Genomic DNA, 19,994 nt, shown 5'->3' with positions numbered 1-19,994 from the left:
ATTGAAAACGCAAAAGTTGTAATCTGTCGCGGCGGGGTGAAACCGCAGAAACGGAACAGCCCGTCATGGCGGGGGACATCTCAAAATCTATTCCGGGAGACCTGTCGGTTCCTCGTCCGTCATAGTGTCATAGTCACGCCTGAAAGGGATGACAAGTGGTGCAACAGTTGCCTGTTGTAAGCCATCCCGAGACCAGGGATGGTACAATGATAACATTTGCAATTCATCGGTCCGTTACTGACTCAAACGGACTGTATATCTTCTCATGCGCTATATCTAGCACCAAAACCAGCTAGAGAGCTTAATGGCGAAAAATATAAATATGAAAAAACAAATAAATATGTTACTTTCACCGATTGTGTTGTGTAATACTTATTTCATGAAATTTCAATTTTAGATCATCTCGTGCTCATGCTATCAACCGACGGGAGGTCGAAAATTTACAGGCTGAGGTCTTGCAGATTTAAGCTGTAATTCATCTTTCGGTAATACATTCCCAAAACGATAGCACTCCGACCTTCTGATCAGTCATGGATTCGAGAAGAGGAGTTCACAATCTGAAAACGTCACATTTCACACGTGTGTTGACATGTTGTATTTTTAATGCTTTAACCGTGCTCTCGACTTTTTTTTATTTAGGAACCCTAACTGCCGACCGGGTGTAAAACACCCGGGAAATGATACTCAAGTCAAAGAAGGTTTACTGACAAACACTTGATTCAGAGAAAGTGTCTTCTCGAATATGTACATAGCAAATGAAGTGTATTCGAAAGGAAACTTCTCGTACGTCTTCCAACTGCAAGCAAACATGAATAAATCTTACACATATCACACATTGAATAAAATTGTAACAAGCAAATAAGTTACAATATAGAACAAACTTTATGGAAAACAACTTCCTTTATTTCGTGAGTGCGACGTTTCGACGTTTGGATACAGATTCTTGTATCGTCACGCATTCGCACTCACGAAATAAAAGACGTTATCCACAAAGTTTGTTCTATAATGTACTTCCCAACTTCTAAAATGCCACTCAAAGACCTTAAATCAGTTACAAGTGTAGAAGTGAGCACAGCTCACATACCCCTGCTTCCCACTTTGGGACATGGAAATGACTGATATTGATATATATAATCAGCAGCTCAAAAGACTTTCTCCTTGACTCTACTAAACCTTATATACATGTTAGATAATAGTTTAGGCATGTACTGATTACAGTAATAATTTATAGAAACATTATTTTTTTTGTGTTTTCCAAGGAAACCTGACATCCAATTGAACTTGTTGCCCACAATGAAGTGGACTAGATGAAGATTGTTATTTTTTAGCACATTGCATATCTTTGGGTCATGATTAACTTGTGTATTGAGTTTGGTGAACCTAGCATGTATAGTTTCGATGATACGCTGTGGCCAGGTAACCATCAAAGACATTTTGCACTAAGTCATGTTTCCATGGAAATAACAACAAAACAAATTCTGAAAAAGTTTAAAATAGAAAAAGGCACATCAATGGGTAATGATTAACATGTGTGAAGTTTGGTGAACCTAGCATGTAAACTTTAAGAGATAGGCTCCAGACAAAACCATCAAACACATTTTGCACCAAGTCATGTCTGCCTTTGACTTAAAATGAAACCCCTTCCAATAAATATATGGATTGCTTAAATACTGCAGTCTAATCTCTGTTTTAGTTGAATATATTACACAACACTAAATAATATGTACTGGTAATGACTGTCTGGCCAGACAATCTAGTGATTTGCTTCAAGGGCATTGAGCAGTGTTTGGGAAGTTGCATCATCCCACCCCAAAGAGGACACCCCAAGCGTGTGAGTGAGTGGGTTTAGTTTTACACCACACTCAGCAATATTCGAACTAGATGGCGGCAGTCTGTAAATAATCGAGTCTGGACCAGACAATCTAGTGATCAACATCATGAAAATCGATCTACCCAATTGAGAACCGATGACATGTGTCAACCGGGTCACCGAGCCTGACCACCCGATCCCTTTAGTAACCTCTTACAAGCATGGGTTTCTAAAGATCAATATTCTAACCCGGATCTTCACGGGTCCCCTAGCTTGTCAGAATGTTGACATAGGTAATCATTTTGGTCATGTTAATAATTTCTCTGAATTCGACCTTGGATCAGTAAGTCCAGTGTTTGAATCCCACTAAATCTTCAGGCACTCTAGCGATAAGAATGGATTGCTGAAAACCAGTACAAACCCAAATCTTCATGGGTCTGTTCACATGGCTGTTAGACACATTTGTTCAGATTCAGTTTGAAAAAATATAGCAACAACACAGACAAATAAGAATTACTTATTTATTTTTTGTGATGTGGATTTATGAGAATGACAAAACTTGACAATATCTCTTTCAACCCGATTTGAATGACAACACAGATTGAGAGGTACATCTCATTAATGGAATAACAGGTTCCAAATTGGACTTGATTGACAAACAAACATGGCATAACTAACATGAAAAACAATATTAAGAAATGCTCCCAAATCTCTCATTAACGACAATGACCTGAAACAACTTACATTCCATACAACACATTGATTTCAAAGTTTAAACACATCTTCAATCTATTATTAAAATGCTTGTTAACCCTAGACGATATTTTTCTTCTTCTGCTGAATGTTAAGACCTTTGGAAAAAACTGTCTGAGTTTGCTTTTAGCAATATTCCAGCAACATCACGGCTGGGGACACCAGAAATGGGCTTCACACATTGTGCCCATGTGGGGATTCGAACCCGGGTCTTCGGCTTGACGAGCCAACGCTTTAACCATAAGGCTACCCCACCGCCCCCCTTTTGAAAAGAAGCAACATCCCAAAAACAAAGGCTGTATAAAAAATGACCATCATTTCAATCAAAAAGATCACTTTCAAATGTTAAACCATTCCATCAATTTGGTCTTGTTAGACAAATTTCTGGTCATTGCACCAATACCTTTAAATATATCTGTGTCAGTTTGATTCTTAACGTAACATCCTATATCTAACACACATTTTCCAAACACTCACCCAGGGATGGAAACGCTTACCCAAAGGCCTGAGGCTAGTAGAAACTACACTGGCTAGTCAATTCAGAATTCTGCAAGCCAGTAGAGCCAGTAATCTTTTCAGCAGATGGTATACTTTTTCTAAATTCCCCTTTAGAGAGCAATACAAGACATTTGGTGAAATGTTTTGAGTCCTAAAAGACTGAAATTTGAAAGTCGTCTTCTTTTATAAGACGGAGTACTCTTTCTAGACATTTGCTAGATTGACTTTAGAGTAAATAAACATTCTTGTCACTCAATGTTTCCAAACATATGCACATACCCCCCTCCAAAGCATCTCATCCCCACTGACCTTTCTTCCAGCCCAGCCCTTTCAATCTAAAAATATTTGAAGCATTCTCACCCACCACCTCTCACAAAGCATACACACACACACATTTTGCCGCACAGCCCATGGTCAGTTTTTCTTCTTGTCTGTGTCCAGGCTCTGTTTCAGCTGCTTGACCAACGGTTCGAAGAGGTCAATACAAAGTGTTCCAGTCTCGTCAAAGAACTTGGCTACTGAATGGCTGATCTCACGTGTGCGTGTCTCCCTAGTTTTTCCGTCAATAAACGATGCTGACAAATTATACACATCGTCATACCTGCAAGAAAAGGAAGAATAATTATGTTTCATTTTTGGTAACACATTCATAGATGTCAAGCCTAACTAAAGCATGAGTAAGGTAGCGCTGGGACGATACACTATTTCCCGATACGATACATATCGTGATATTTTACCTGCGATACGATATGTAGCACGATACATACACCTTGAAAGAATGACACAGTATCATGATTTAAAATCATTTATTTCAAGGTATTTGTGTTTAACAATAACACTAAATATTGTTATAAACACACAAGTAACTCCGTCATACTTGCTTATTTTTCTCTTACTGTAATGTTTAAGATAATACTGTTTTGAAAAAAAAGTTGTGTATCATTTTGTATCGATACACCAGTCCACGATACGATAGCTGTATCAAACTTAAATTTCGCGATGCATCGGTGAATCGTCCCAGCCCTATGAGTGAGTGGGTATAGATTTACGCTGATTTTAGCAACCTACCAGAAATATCAAGGAGGGGGACACCAAAAATAGTTTCACACATAGTATCATGTTGAGAATCAAACCCAGATTAACCACTAAGCCACCCCACCACCAAAACCCTAACTGAAGCGTGAGTGAGTAGGATCGGTTCCCAATTGCGCAGATCGATGCTCAAGCTCTTGATCACTGGATTGTCTGGTCCAGACTCGATTATTTACAGACCGCCGCCATATAGCTGGAATATTGCTGAGTGCGGCATAAAACTCAACTCACTCACTCACTCACTTGAGTGAGTAGGGTTTTACACCGCTTTTTTGCAATATTCCAGCAATATCATGACTCGGGACACCAGAAAAGGGCTTCACAAAATGTACCTATGTGGGGAATCAAATACAAGATCCCAACCCTAAATGAAGCTTAATTAAGGGTACTCGCAAACAAGGATAAGTTGGACAGGTACAGAGAACGCGTTTACGAGAAGTAGGTGGTGCACGGCAATGAGCAAACTGATTTGGTTTGGGCCATGTAGAGCAGATGTAGGCTAGTGCACGTGCATTGCATGATGATGAAATTGATTCCGCACGTAGCTGCACACGCCGTGCTCATAAGACTCTCAAATTGGTGTAGCAAGTTGCACTACACTTGATCGCGGACAATGGCAAGCGCCAGTGGGTGGCACTCACACATGCTAAAACTGGTCAATTGTCAGGTCGGTGCTCAACTTATCATTGTTTGCCAGTAGATTTATAACATTTTTAACAAGTGTAGAAGTGAGCACAGCTCACAAACCCCGCTTCACACTTTGGGACATGGAAATGACTGATATTGATATATATAATGTGACAAGGATCAGCAGCTCATAAGACTTACTCCTTGACTCTACTAAACTTTATATACATGTTAGATAATAGTTTTGCCATGTACTGATTACAGTAATAATTTATGGAAACATTATTTTTTTTGTGTTTTCCATGGAAACCTGACATACAACTGAACTTGACTGTCTCATGTTAAACACAATGAAGTGGACGTAGATGAAGAATGTTACTGACTCTCATGTTGCACACATTTAATACTTGAAATAGCAAAAGGCACATCAATGGGTAATGATTAACATGTGTGTGAATTTTGGTGAACCTAGCATGTAAACTTTAAGAGATATGCTCCGGACAAAGTTTCGGGACAGAAGGACGGACGGACAGAATGAACGCTATATACCCCCCTTACTTCGTAGCGGGGGTATAATAATATTCCTTTAACATATCACAGGGAGCACTAATGTTCACATAAAGGAAATTGAACCCTCAAGGCATGACAAGCAAATACTTGCACTGCACTGCCCCCCTAATGTCCCTTTGACGTTTAGGCAAAATCAGTGGGGAAACAAATGGAGTCGCACTCAGCAATATTCCAGCTATATGGAGGCTGTCTGTAAATAATCAAGCCTGGACCAGACCATCCAGTGATCAACAGCATGAGCATCGATCTACGCAATTGGGATACGATGACATGTAACCACCCAATTCCATTAGTTGCCTCTTACGACAAGTTTGGGATACTGAAGAACAAGTCTAACCTGGATCTATCTAAGTTGACGTGCACTTACTTTTTCAGATAGGATGAGAGTTTCCAGGTGTTGTCGGGATCCATCCCAGCACGATCTTTCGCTAATAATTTTATGAAAACAGTAATGAATACCCAACTCAGACCACAAGACAACTGGCAGTTACAGATGATTATAACTTCGGTCCGCATTATTCACAAAATTCACAATCATATTGCGTCTACTTACGCCTTGAAATGAAGTGAAGTTGACTGAAAATGGATACACAGTGTATATATTTTGTTTCGCTTAATGTCATATTTATTGTAGCTGTCGATCACAACAAACTGGCATGCACACTCCGGCGCAGCGATGACTTGCATGTTTACCTCATTCCATGAGCGTACAACTGCTGCTTACCTTGTTCATGACGGACGTATCTAAATACATAATAACCCAGCTGCAGAATATAAAAAATAAACAAAAGGAACAAAAAGTCTAAATAAATAATGATCTGCCAGTAATGTGTTAAGATAAATAAGCGAAGTTTTGGTGAAATCATAATTGTTGTTAGCTTTCGCGCCAAACAAAATGGCGGCTGCCAACCGGGTTGATGTCGATGAAATATTCAACTACCCTTGCGGGAAAGGCAGATCCAACGTTTGGAAGTGTTTCAGATTTTGGAAGAAATGTCAGGGGTCCCCAACGAAGGAAAAACTTGACATGTCAAAGGCGATTTGTCGTATTTGTCGAAGGAATACGCAAACAAAGGTATCTACTCATAATTTCGTGATACTATCAAGTGAATGGTCTAATAGAGAATTATTTGAAAATAGAAAAGTAAAGATGTTATGAATGTGTTGTTTACTGTATCATCATGTTATACGTGCATGATATGAATCTGTCCATACTCTTAAGTCTATTACTATCAGTACGAAATTTGAAACTACAGAATACATACAAACAAATTGAAACGTTATTGAAAACGAATGACATGTAGGCCTTGTGACATGAATTATCGTAAATCAGGTTAAAACTTGAGTACCCTTTTACTTTGCTATGTCAGAGTCACTTTTGGATATATATCTACTTGCAAACATAAAATATATGAAATAAATCCTGAAAGTTGATTTCATAAATGATAAGAGATTATTTATTTGTCGAAATCAAGAACATAATTGATATTTGTCTTGTACTTAGTCGACTAAAATATATGTTTGTGTCTATATATTTCGAATTTCAATGAATTTTCTTCCAATTTCGTAGAATTTCTAGTGAAACGTATTGGCGTAGTTTAGGCTAAAATTTGTAGCCACTAGTATGATAAAATTGTTGAGGTTGGCATCTCTGGCATTGATGGTAAATAAATAATAAACCATAAAAAGAACAAATTCTTTTTCTTTTCTTTTGTTCAAATTCAACCATCTGTCTCTGAACTGAACTTACTTTTTAGGAGTCTGAGACAATACCAAACACATGGTCTTGTGTAACATATGTTTTATTCAGAGGTTATTCTTGTCATTTCATTTAACCGATTATTAACCGATGATTGATCGGTTGAGCCAATCCGATTGTAACCGATGATCGATTATGAAATCACAACCGATTCCCAACACTAGGGCTTCGCACATTGTACTCCTGTATGGAATCAAAGCCGGGCCTTCAGCAGAGCGCTTTAACCACTGGGTTACCCCATCGCAGAAAAACTTTACAGAGGAAAAGTACAAATCCATGGGTGACAGTCCTCAAGGACCTGTAGCATTTCAGGGCTATCATCATAATAATCATAATTCTAAACAAATTCTCAACGTTTTAATTTCGCCACAAATTAGACTGAAATGCTAAATGGAACTGCTACAAATGTAGTCAATATTTCTGTCTCATTCAAGCAGGACAGGCTACAAATCATCAGAAAAGTAACATATCTGATCAACTTCTTGACTTGTCTTCCAGACAACATGTTTTAACTGCTGTATTGTATCATGTATAGAACAAGTTACAAGTGCTGTCACTTCACCATTATTTATTATTATCACTGCAGCTATTCAAGACTTAAACATGTAGGAATAAAGTTCTCTATCCCAATCCCTGCTACTGTGACTAATAGACAATACTAGATTTAATTATAAGATTTATCCAGATATTTCCTGTTCAAGAGTGTTCAGTCATACACTCTATTTTTCTCGCCTTCCCCAGCTGTAAATTTGCTGATTCGAACTGGTGTCACTGGTTTAGATATTGATGTAATTGTCCTCATATGTAGAATGTTGAACTGTACGACAGGACTTGTAAAGGATACGATAGTACACACATGATGAGAACTGGTCGAGATTCAGGAAATGGTCGCAGATAGTCCCACACGAGGGCAAACATGGCGAAGCCCACGGCGATGGTACAGATGGCAAGTCTCCCATCCATAAGTGAGTGAGATTCTGTGTAGCCGAAGTTCTCTAGCAGCACCTACAAGGTCAAACAGATTCAGGCTTCTGAATATTATGCTGTCCACAAATAATTACAACATTGATGAGTAAAGTCAATTCTTATTTGCTTGTTTATTTGTAATGAAATACAACCTTAGCAACACTGTAGACATATGGCCACTGCCTGTAAATAACCAAATCATGACAGTTTAGTTTAACATTGCACTCAGCAATATTACACCGATGTGGCGGTAAATCATGAGAGTGAGTGAGTGAGTTGGGTTTGTGCTACTTTTAGCAATATTCCAGTAATATCACAGCATGGGACACAAGAAATGGGCTTCGTGGGGAAATGAACCGTGGCCTTCAGCGTGACAAGGAATCCTTCAACCTCTGAATTCACTTACCTTCTTAGCAGCATCATCTAACGAGTTCTTCAAGGCCGAGGGATCCCATCTGTCAATCTTGACAGGTTTGTCTTCAATCGACCATTGCTGAAAACAAACTGATTTGTGATTCCAGTGCTTACTAATTACCATGGATACATACCTTGTGTAGTCAGTGTGTCCAAGGTGTGGAAAGAAGGACAAAAATATTAAATTTTCGAATTCATAATTATCAACAAAGTTACAGTTCTAAAGTTACAGGAAAAAATTCTAATCAGAACAAAGTGTTTATGTGAGAACCTTGAATGTTTTGAATGACCTTTTAACAGTTCAATCAATTCAGTATCAATAACATCATGAATGCGATAATTAGGAACATGCTCATGAGCAAAACAATTATATTGCATTATACATGTACCTGTATACAATACAAGATCAGAGAGTGTTTACAACAAGCATTAATCATGTTAATCAGATCTGACCATGCATACAGGTCAAATAATGAACCATATACAGCAGGGGTGGAAATAACCCATTGCCTGACGCCCGAGTCCAGTGTTTTTTCTGTCGGGCAAGCATATTTGTATATCACACTGTACCGGTGTCCAGTTGACTTTCCAATGTTAATTATGTTGTTTGTTTAAAAAATCAACAAGAAAATCGGCCAGTATAGTGGAAAAATTATCAGGACAAGTGATTTTACTTGTGCCACTGTACCGGAGTACACTAGGAATTTTAAAGTTATTTCCAGCCCTGTACAGTGAACCCTTATCATTCAGACCCTGTTTGTCTGGAATCCTAAACTTTCTACTGTTTGGAAGATAGCTAGAGAAGCATTACCATAATTACTATTATCAATAAATTCTCAACCATTAAAATCTAGAACACCATCACCCTTGCTTAAGTACACTGGAACAGATCAGATTAATGAGGTTTTACTTGCACCAGTGTGAATATCATGCAGTGTAACTAAATCATGAATCAAACGCCCAAGCCTGGTAAGATCAAGTACTGTAATCGAATATATTTTCACGGGGTGCAATTTTCGCGGAAAGTTCACCAAAGACCTGTTAGCGCATTTGTTTTTTCGCGTATTTCAAACACCTGAGTGATGGTGTCCATCACAAAGTTTTCACAACCGATAGACATGCAATGATCAAAGCTAGCTGCCATAATTGAATCGTGTTTACAAAAACAATGAGAAAGAGAGGTTGGATTATACTTGTGTCAACATGACAACACCGGTCCAATATGTGAGATTAACTGACAACAAATTAAGGAAGAGTGTATACCAGTACTTACAATAATTAAACATAGAAATCATAAAGTAGTATTTGTTGTTTATGAACACGTGTTGTTCACATGGTCAAATCATTGCTTGGCTGCATTAAACAAATTGCATGTTGTTCCTACTTGTGTATTTGTCTGAATTTTGTCATGACTTGACCATGAATATTTCGCTTGGTATGATTATTGACGCACGATCTTTTTACGCTAAAAGCGCAAAACTTAATCCCACGCGAAAATAACTACGATTACAGTAATTTATTTTTAGGCGATATTCTATGACTCAACATGCTCAATTCTATATGGAAAGACACAAGAAACTTTGTCAGTTAAACTCTGGGTGGGATGGTGGATTTAAAAGATGTTGGCACAGGGCATATTTTTAATTAACAACTGACCAAAGGACAGAATGGCCTTAAGTTTATGCAGTGTTGTAAACTCCCCAAAATTTCAGCCACAAATCTGGTCTGGTAACTCTCAAAAGTTACCAGACCGGTTGGAAAGTTGCCAGTCCAGTATTTTCTGGATTAAGATAAATACAAAGAAGGTAAATAAAAGGAGGGAACTGTTTAATGTCAAGTTATTGTCACAATAATCCACATTTTCAAATCTGTTTCAGTCAAGGCTTTAGTCATTATATACATTACAAAAATACACGGATTTATCAGCCACACCATCGGGCGTGCAACTTTTTAAAAGTGACCATCCTGTCTCAAAACAGACCATCCCGGACGGTCGGGCAGGTGGGAGTTTGCAACGCTGGTTTATGATGTGGCCAGTACAAAAGTAACTGACAAAATTTATAGAAAAGTCAATTCCTTTCTGCCCATTGAAGATGATTGAACATATCACTACCTCATCTTTCTGCTGATTTGATGAAGTCTGTAAACATAAAATGCAGTATTTCCATCTGAATTTGTAAATTTTATAATAAATTGTATATTTATATACTTATCCTATCTCACGGTATGCACCTCTCCTCTTCTTCTACGACCATGTGTGGAAACGTGCTGTAGGCTAAGTTGAATCAAATCTTAATGGCCTCTGACCCCCCTGACCTCTGACCCCACTCCAATATCAGCACCAGTCAATCATCTCCATAAGCGTGCAGCTCGCTCAGATGATCATGTGACTACCTGTGCCTGTCATTCTCGTCTTGGAGCTTCCAGTAATCTGTGATGTGGGGCAGGTCGGGTGGTTATCCATCGCGTGAGATAGGATAAGTATATAAATATACAATTTATTACAAAAGTTTTTTAAACTTATCCTATCTCACGGTATGCACAATCCCACGGTTGGTAGGAGGGCCGCAGATTACCCCGTCAATACGTATAACCAGGAAGACACATAACCCCAAGGAGGCCAGGAGAAAGCACCAACTCCCGATATGCAGACTCCAAACTTGAGATGGGTTCCTTGTAACCCCTTGGCTTACAAAAACTCTACGGAGTGGGCGCTCCCGAATTAATGTGGTTTTCAGCCGCAACTTTTGACAATCAAAAGGACGCAGTTTGACAAGTAGGCCCCGCCGACCCGCAATTTATCAGGTGACCCCAGTGAATTAAAGTCGAAGACCTTAATCTGGCCAGTCCCTGCTGCGAAACTACCCCCCACAGACACACGCTGGAAGGCGGTGAAAGAGGGAATAGCTCAGTTGCTCAACTAGTTTAACGTGCAGTACCAATCTCCCTAACTTACCAAGGTGAGAAAGGACTTAGGAGCAGAACGCTTCCGAAAACCATGTAGGTAATCGGAAATCAACACTTTACTGACGTAATTGCTCGGAGAGTAGAGGTCAGTAAGCTGAGTGTCGATCATCTCTGCATGTAGCACAAGACTGGCCTTACAGTCTATTTAAGGAGAATACGAACGAAATCAAAATTTTTGATATATTGTAAAGGATATTCTAAAAGTAAAAGTCACATTCTGTGATTAAAATTGAACAAAAAGTTTGTAAAATCGCAATAAAAACACAAAAACATACTCGTATTTCCACTAATTACGGAAACACCCGACAGTTAATGAGCAGAGGAGGTACCACATGACTTGACGTCATAAGTGCCTGTTGCTGATGGCTTCCTCTTTGATTTTACCTCACAACTTAACAGTGTTCGTGGATGCTGAAGCAGGAAAAGATGTTCCTGATGTCATTTCTGAAATGGATGTTAGACTGTATCAATATGATCCGATTTTACATCTTGCAAGAAAATCTTCCAATGAAGATGAAGAAGAAGAATCAAAAAACGGAGGCACCGCTTGAGGTCAAAATAAATTTAAAAATAGACCAGATCATTTAACAAGATTACTATTTGTCAGCAAAATGTCATACAGTTCCAGCCAGCAAACTCACCCCTATAAATATATGACCAGTCACTAAGAATTATTTTTTTAAAAATGTCATTACAGTTCATTTTGTGTCAAATGGGTGACTGTAGGGTGTCCGGGATTTAAAAACAAAATTACTATGCTTCAGACGAGGGAAAATAAAAATTATCTGCTTCAAAAATTACACTTGAATTATTTTGTTGAAAAAAATTAGGATCCTAGATCTCATTAATAACGTATCAAGTCTCGATACAAGATCCCAGCCTGGTCGAGCAGAGATAACATTCGCAACGCAAATAAGTTATTCCCTGCAAACTGGTGAATTATAAAATACTAGTGAGGACCACGTATGTTTCCCCATTGTTTGGTTATGGAAATAGTTATGGTACTCGGTCAAGCCTTAGAATGACATCCTGTCAGCCAATGAGAATACAGAACAACTTTCACGGCACACACTACTGACAAATAGCGAGTCTGATGACGACGTGCGTAATTGGACAAAATGGAAAAAAATCAAAGCAACACGTTCTTCATGATTTGCCGTTGTATTCGGCAATGTTTCGTGTTATTAGGGCTCCAAACCTAAAAAAACGTTATAGCGAAACATTTTCAAGCTCATGTGAAATCTCTTACTGATTTTGGTAATATATACCAGTCGAAACAGTCAAACTGCCCCTACAAAATGCCCCAGCAAATTTGGTCATTCTTTCTAATTTGTTCAAATTTATTTATAATGATTGAATATATGCCGTAAATGCATAGTTTTTGTCACCTTATTATGATATTATGTTCTTCATATAAAGGTTATTAGGAAGTAATATTTCTGATAAATGTTTCATTAGTAAACTCATAACTATGTATATACTTATATATGAAGAACATAATTATAACCAGGATATTTAGAATTGAAAACTTAAAATACATTTGGTAAAGATTTAAGGAAAATTTGAAGTTCAGCTAAGAAGTGTCATTGTACTTGGAAAGTGCATTGACCAGAGTAACCAAATTCATATCGATTCATTTCCCTTGCATACAACAAATTTAATAAGGGAGATGAGTGGAACATGTGGATCGGGTGACTCATATACCATTTAGGAAATTACTGGTAATTAAGATACTAAGAATCAGAAAAGGGACACACGTAATGATTCGATTAAGCATCTTCTGGCGCCTGCCAGTCTGAAGTTTTATTCGGTTGAATGCTTCACGAATGATTTAAGCTCACTAACGAAGTAAATTTATAATGGAAGAATTTGATGGTACTGATTAAGTCTTGGAAGAGAGGAAATAATAGCAATCAGGGGTGCAGCTGGAAATTGGAATATGATTTAATTTTATATAGTGTAGGACATTATCTCAGGGGGAGGAGCCAAAATTGTTATGAAGACTATTTTGTTAGTTGACTGGGAAAGAGTGCTCGATTCTGGGCCCCACCATTGACTTGAAAGGTTCTCTCTGTATATTGAGAGAAGGCCCAGATGAACTTGTACCATTTGGAGTTGTACAAGAATCCAACAAGTTCTTCCAAGAAGTTTGTGAATCTGTGTTGTGTGTAGACCAGGAAAACTAGGCAATATCTGAGGACCTTTGTGTGAGAATTCATTCCAAAATAAATGGACTTGAACAACATACCGGACATATCTTTGACTATCCATCTTAGCTACATCATCCCCGGAACAAGAGTAGATAGACAGATTGCCTACGGAGAAGGGTATAACACCCAGACACCCTCAGGTAACAAGAGTCTTCTAAAGTGATGGGGCTAGACGCATGCGGCCGGAAAAGTTGACGTAAATTTTCACTGAGGTAAGAATCCGACGCCTTCCCTAGGAAATCTTCAGCAGGCGACAGGGACTTCGAAAGTCGGACTGCAGTTTTCTTAAGGCGTTCTGTCTTAGAACGTCTTAGACGCAGAAGGACCCTCAGATGGTTGACGACGATCACTGTCTGACACGCGTCTACAAGCTACCCGGCGATATTCAGAAAAAGCATCATCGTTAAGGTCTGCACAAAAAGTGCAATGTTGAGACCACTCGCAACGTCCTAAACAATCAACACATGAAGCATGTGGGTCTGCCGCCGAGAGAAGTTGCTGTTGCATTTATCGCAATGTTTGCGCTTTTTAGCACTATTGTGATTCGATTTTCCCATTGTAGAAACACAATCAAACTTTCTTAGAGACAAGCACACGTCCACACGACGTAGCGACAAGAAAGAGAATGACAGGCACAGGTAGTCACATGATCATCTGAGCGAGCTGCACGCTTACAGAGATGATTGACAGGTGCTGATGTCAGAGTGGGGGCAGAGGCCAGTAAGATTTGATTCAACTTAGCCTACCGCAGGTTTCGACACATGGTGGTAGAAGACGAGAGGTGCATACCGTGAGATAGGATAAATTATACATAATATCTGGAAATGTACCTGACATATGATTTGTTTATTAATACTAACTCTTTTAACAATGTCTGAAAAAAAACTTATTACATTTTAATTGATCATATAATACCCAGATTTGAAATCAAGCTATTTTTCGCAATGTTATTGAAAGAAAACCTATTCTCAGACACATGCTTCGGCAACGGGTCCACATCTAAGTTGTCAATGAGCAAAATATCGATGTATTGAGTAAATCATAAAACGAACTGAATAAACTAAGGAATACAAATCAACAAAAGTACACATAAAAGTTGTCAAACGTACATATGGGTTAATGTTTCTTTTTTTTTAGTGCAATCATGTAATTTAAGTCAAGTGACATCTCTGCTTTCATCGCCTCAATCTTCACACACAGACACGATGTAAAAGTATATGCATAAGACAGTTTTGTCACAGGTAGTACCTTAGCATGAAACATCCACGACGTTCTATAATTAACGTGTAGGTGGCGATTTCTTGGTTAATACATTCATAATAGCACGATTTTAGCCAAAACTTTCATCTAAATATATAACGGATTGGGGCAGAGTGCCTAAACTTCATGGAATCTGACAATGTGCACTGATAAGTTTACTTCGATAAACGTAAATCATATGCGTTTTACAAATCGTTGTCAAAGTATGGACTGGAGTATATTTAGAATGTCCACCTTTACTGAAAGTGTGGCTCAACATGATGCAGTTGTCATCCTACATATATGGACGAAAATGTCGAGGAAAGGAAAGCAAGGAAATGGAAGATCTTTCGAGCATCTTTCGTTTAGCTACCCTTCCTGTACAGCAAATGAATTCTGACCAAAGTTTGAATGCTGTATACGTATTGGGACCCACATATGTACCTGGAGAAATGATTAACACTTATCAAACTCTTGCGATTATGGCTGAATTACAATTAAAGGCCATAAGTGTTTGCCATATGGCACATGGTAATCAACAGCTGCCGGTATCAGATGTGCCGGCGAGTTGATTTTTCAAGATCTGTTGAAAGAATTTCTGGTGCAATTATTACAAAAACACGAAATTGAGTTTATACTGGACGTAATGTGGCAAGGTTATAAAAAAGGCAAACATAGGTAACGTGAATAAGAGCGAAAAACACCTTCGAATCCTTCTTTTCGGATGCCATCTTGTAACCGGAAGTACACGTCTGGTAACTCTCGAAAACTGGCTATCGTGTTACAGTTTTACCTTTGCGTCACAATTGTCGCTGAAACACGTATATTTTGAAAATTAACAAATATGTGTGGTTTCACTTTTCATCTATCTGTCACGTGATTGATCTATATTGAAAGATAATGATGAATTTATACAACGTCCCGGTTCTAGATTTACCGGAAGTACTGTCCATATGAAAACGAGGCTGCATTTTTGTCTGCTCGAGAAAGGAAAACACTGGATCAAAACGGAATTTATTACAGGTGCTTAGACTTGTTTTATTTCTGGGTAACATGTGTGGATGTACATGAAGTATTCATTTTTTCAAAGTGTCATCGAATAATTTTGACATTGATTTTATTTAGTATTTGTCAAGGAGACTTAGTAACATGGATAACACAAACGTTTCTTACAGTTTACATTGGTTACCAACAACTTATCGAATACTTGCTTATTAAGTCAAAGGTTTTGAGCCAGAAAACGCCAATATTGCAGTTTACACATGGCAAGACTATGTCATATCACTTACATTTTCGTGAAATTTAAACCTTCGATCTTTTTATTCTTATTTTACGGTGGTGACACCGGGTAAATATTGATTTTTGGAAAGACTTCCAACCGTATCCCCCCCTTAAATTTCATTCTAACCAAATCATATCACCTGAATATATATTCCTCATCTAATAAGGGTGAGTTTTAACATGTTTCTTTAATTGTATCTGAACATTCTGAAAGACATGTTCAACTTCTAAAAATGCCACTAAAAGAAATTTTTTCTCATCTTCAAAATGTAGGGTAGATTACCTGATTTTTAACGATATTTGTCAAAAACAGGTCCAAGATGGCAAATATAGCCCATCCATCATTTCAAGAAATGTCATATGTTATAGCTTCACGATTATCTATTTGTGGTCATATCGACTTACAATTCAAACATTATGATGATCAAAGGAATTGCTGCCAGGCACCTAACATTTCCATTTCCATTTTGTATGTTTTCTAACTGAAATATTCAGAAATTCAAGTTCACTGTTCAATAACTTGATTTTTGTGAAACTGTGATCATGTTGTTCTATTGACACCTGTATGACAGGCACCTTGCCACAATATGAAAAAACGCATACATGAATGAATGAATGAATGAATGATGCATGTCAGCAGACTAGGTCATAAATAAAAGGCCCTAACATCCAGTTTTTCTTTCTGGAAATCCAATTTCACATTGTAGGAGACTACATTCTCAATTATTCCTCACCTGAGTACATAGGGAAACCTACTGGATTATGATATGGTAATAATGAGTCATGTAGATGGTTATTTAGATAATTAACAGCATCTGTAGTAAGTTGATATGTTTGATTCCCACTGTTTGATCCCACTCATTATCTTATTGAGGGCTACAGATAAGGGGTGTACAGGTGTAATGTAGGCCTAACAATCAATGAAGTATGACATGATATAAGATTTCAAGCGTTTCATGTATGCACATAAATACCTTTGTATGTCTCACAGTTAATTTCCGTGCGTATAGTGCAGACGGAATTCTAGTTCGGATCAATACTTGTTGTCAAGAGTTTCTTTCGCGAAACACGATTTGACACACGAGGAAACCCTGGCAGTGAGATTCCCTTGCATTGCCATGCAACGATATAGCGTCACTATTTCTGACTGACTGGCTAAAAACTACACTGTTCCTATTTATATCCAGTCGAACCAGATGTTTCGCGTCACATCACACGGTCGCTCAGTTATTTCTCACTCGTCTTCAAAATACATTTACCCTTAACTAAAATGTCACTTTGTTACGGAGAACTGTACATACAGTGTGTCGCTATTATCGCATGCAAGGCAGTAACATACACCACTAGAACGTGTACAATTCATTTGAACAATAGTAGACAAAACAACAGAAATCTATAGAGTGGGCGTAAACTGAAGTAGGATGAAACGTCATTGAATCGGGTCTAGCATCCAATATGGCGTGTCAAAAACAAATAACGAGTTTCTTTGGGAAAAGGGAGTCTAAATCAGGATCAGACACATTTTCGTCAATGAAATTAGTTCAGAAATTAATCAATGAACTATAACGTTTGGTTATGCTACCACGAAGCCACAAGGGCGGGAACAAGTTACAGACTGAAAAGAGCTGGCAGAAGTCGTACCCATGGTTGGAAATAGTGATCGATGATTCATCCAGACAGAGGAAATTGTTTTGTGCATTGTGTAAAACACAGAAGAAACAAAATGTCATGGGGACAGTGGGATCAAACAATGTGATTCTGAGTGATTATGTTATCTTAAAAGTGAACATTTTGTGAAATAATCAGCAACAAACCAATGTTAATTCTCTTTATTTCTTTGCCATCATATATAAAGTTTAATAGCTGATAAGTTGTTTAAAATTATAAATAACAAACCACATCACCAACTCGCTCCCACAAAAACATGTCAGTACTCCTTCAAAATTCTCAGTGCACCTCCACTTGCAATATGAGGTGTAAGTACACCCACACCCCCAAAAGTTATCTGGAGCCCTGCGTATTGTAGAATCTGACACTTTGTACATGTTCATACGAAACACACAATCAGAAAACATGTTGAATGTTACCATGTTAATATTATCAATGTTTACTTTAAGTGCATTTTGCTATATCCTGGATATCTTCCTCTAAGAGTAGTAAAAATACGTGTGAAAATATGCTGAGATGCTGAAAATGAACTGTCAGCAGTGGTCAGCATGTACAGAACATTGAGCAAGAACAGCATCAGACAGCACATAGTCAGTCTTTACCTGTGGACTTATCCAATAGATATAGTTTATATCTGTTGTAATCTCAATGCAAATTCAGTTCCTCAGCACGATGTGTATAAATGACATAGATGGTTTGTTGTTTACACTTAAAGGGTACCGTAGATAAGCCGAATTTGGAGGACGAAAAAAAGCAATTGGTAGAATGGGGTCGGCTTATCTATGGGCTACACTTTCAACAAACCTTTTTTCAGGGAGTATGAAAAAGACATAGTATCGTCTCATGTGAACAAACAAGAGGAGACGACTTTGTCAGTAAAGACGTCAAATTTGCAATTAAACATCAATAGACAAGATTATTAACCTATTCAGTTCTAATTTGTTTTTTTAGTCACGATATGGCTGAAATATTGCCGATGTGACTTTAAATCTTAACTTACTCACTCTAATTTGTTTTTTGCCAGGCATTGTCTTATATGCAAGGATACAGAGTTGGAAATAGCAATCAACTGTGCAGTGCACATGTTCCCCTACCAGTGATTTAGTTAAAACATACCTGAGATTATAACGATATGAATTCTGATGCATTGATCGGAAAAATATAGTATCTAAACCTATTATTTTATAAAGAGAAATATATTCTAGTATTGTGTCATTTTAATTGCAGGTTTTGCTCCATTAATGTAAAATATTGTTCCATGAATAAAAACTACCCTGGATAACCTTAGTTTTGATTATAACTAAGGTTATCCCGGATTGTTTTATGCATGGAAAATTTGACCTGTCACTCATGAGGTTTCATGCGATTTCGCTACAGTGGAATCTGTCAAATCCAGACTCTTTTTCTCCATAATCCGGACTACTCCCTGTGTCCCGATAAAATTGTTCTTAATTTATCATTAAAGCTTGCTTTGTAATCCGGACTCAAATCTGGTAGTTTTTGGAATTCTGAATAAAATATTTTGGCGTTTCCATGGCAACACGTTTGACTTAGACTGAAATTGGTGGTTGTGCTCTTTTCCGGAGCAGAACTTTAAAAACCTTTCAATGTTTCTTCACCAAACTTGGCACATACATAGATCTGGTGGTGTACTGGTGCCTTTTGGTAGTTTTGGATTTCTGAATAAAATATTTTTGGCATTTCCATGGCAACAAGGTTGACTAAAACTGAAATTGGTGGTAGTGCTCTTTTCCAGAGCAGAACTTAAAAAACCTTTCAATACTCTCCTTCCACTTTTCTATATACACACCTAAATATTTGACATAATCATAAATCATAGACATAATCATGAAGAGTATTTTGCCATTGCGGGGGATATTGATGACTTTGTCTTCTTGTTTTGATTATCATGATTAAATGCTGCTGTTGGATCAGCCGCTGCAAACAGAGATGGTTATTTGGACTTGAAACCTTTGTTCTGCCAATCAGAATCAAACCTTTTGCTAAATCTGAGTAGAGCTAGAAAACAAGCATGATAAAGATACCCAGTTTACCATCCAGAGTTCAACTACAAAATAAGATTTCAAATGTTAAATTTAGCACAGTTAAATCTGGAATATTGCTGAGTGTGAGCGTAAAA

The 19,994-nt window shown here is 37.8% G+C and overlaps 2 protein-coding genes across 2 annotated transcripts in view; one reads left to right on the top strand and one right to left on the bottom strand.

The window, feature by feature from the left end:
* Positions 1-2,317: 2,317 nt before the first annotated feature.
* LOC124256873 (probable signal peptidase complex subunit 2) lies at positions 2,318-15,773 on the bottom strand. The gene is made up of 6 exons (XM_046690841.1): positions 15,610-15,773; positions 10,603-10,629; positions 8,482-8,568; positions 7,936-8,114; positions 5,718-5,813; positions 2,318-3,662 (listed from the first exon to the last, which is right to left on the bottom strand). Exons 1-6 carry the CDS (start codon positions 15,634-15,636, stop codon positions 3,476-3,478), a joined length of 603 nt encoding a protein of 200 aa, XP_046546797.1. The 5' UTR covers positions 15,637-15,773; the 3' UTR covers positions 2,318-3,475.
* A 69-nt stretch (positions 15,774-15,842) lies between these two features.
* The window catches only part of LOC124256872 (intraflagellar transport protein 81 homolog), a 35,036-nt gene continuing 30,884 nt past the window's right edge, over positions 15,843-19,994 (top strand). The window contains 1 exon segment of the mRNA XM_046690840.1: positions 15,843-15,923. The gene's annotated coding sequence lies outside the window, so the exon portion shown is untranslated.

Source organism: Haliotis rubra, unplaced genomic scaffold (assembly GCF_003918875.1).
Source record: "Haliotis rubra isolate DU_JTF1 unplaced genomic scaffold, ASM391887v1 Scf641, whole genome shotgun sequence".
Classification (NCBI taxonomy): domain Eukaryota; kingdom Metazoa; phylum Mollusca; class Gastropoda; order Lepetellida; family Haliotidae; genus Haliotis; species Haliotis rubra.
This window is presented reverse-complemented; position numbering and strand designations above follow the sequence as displayed.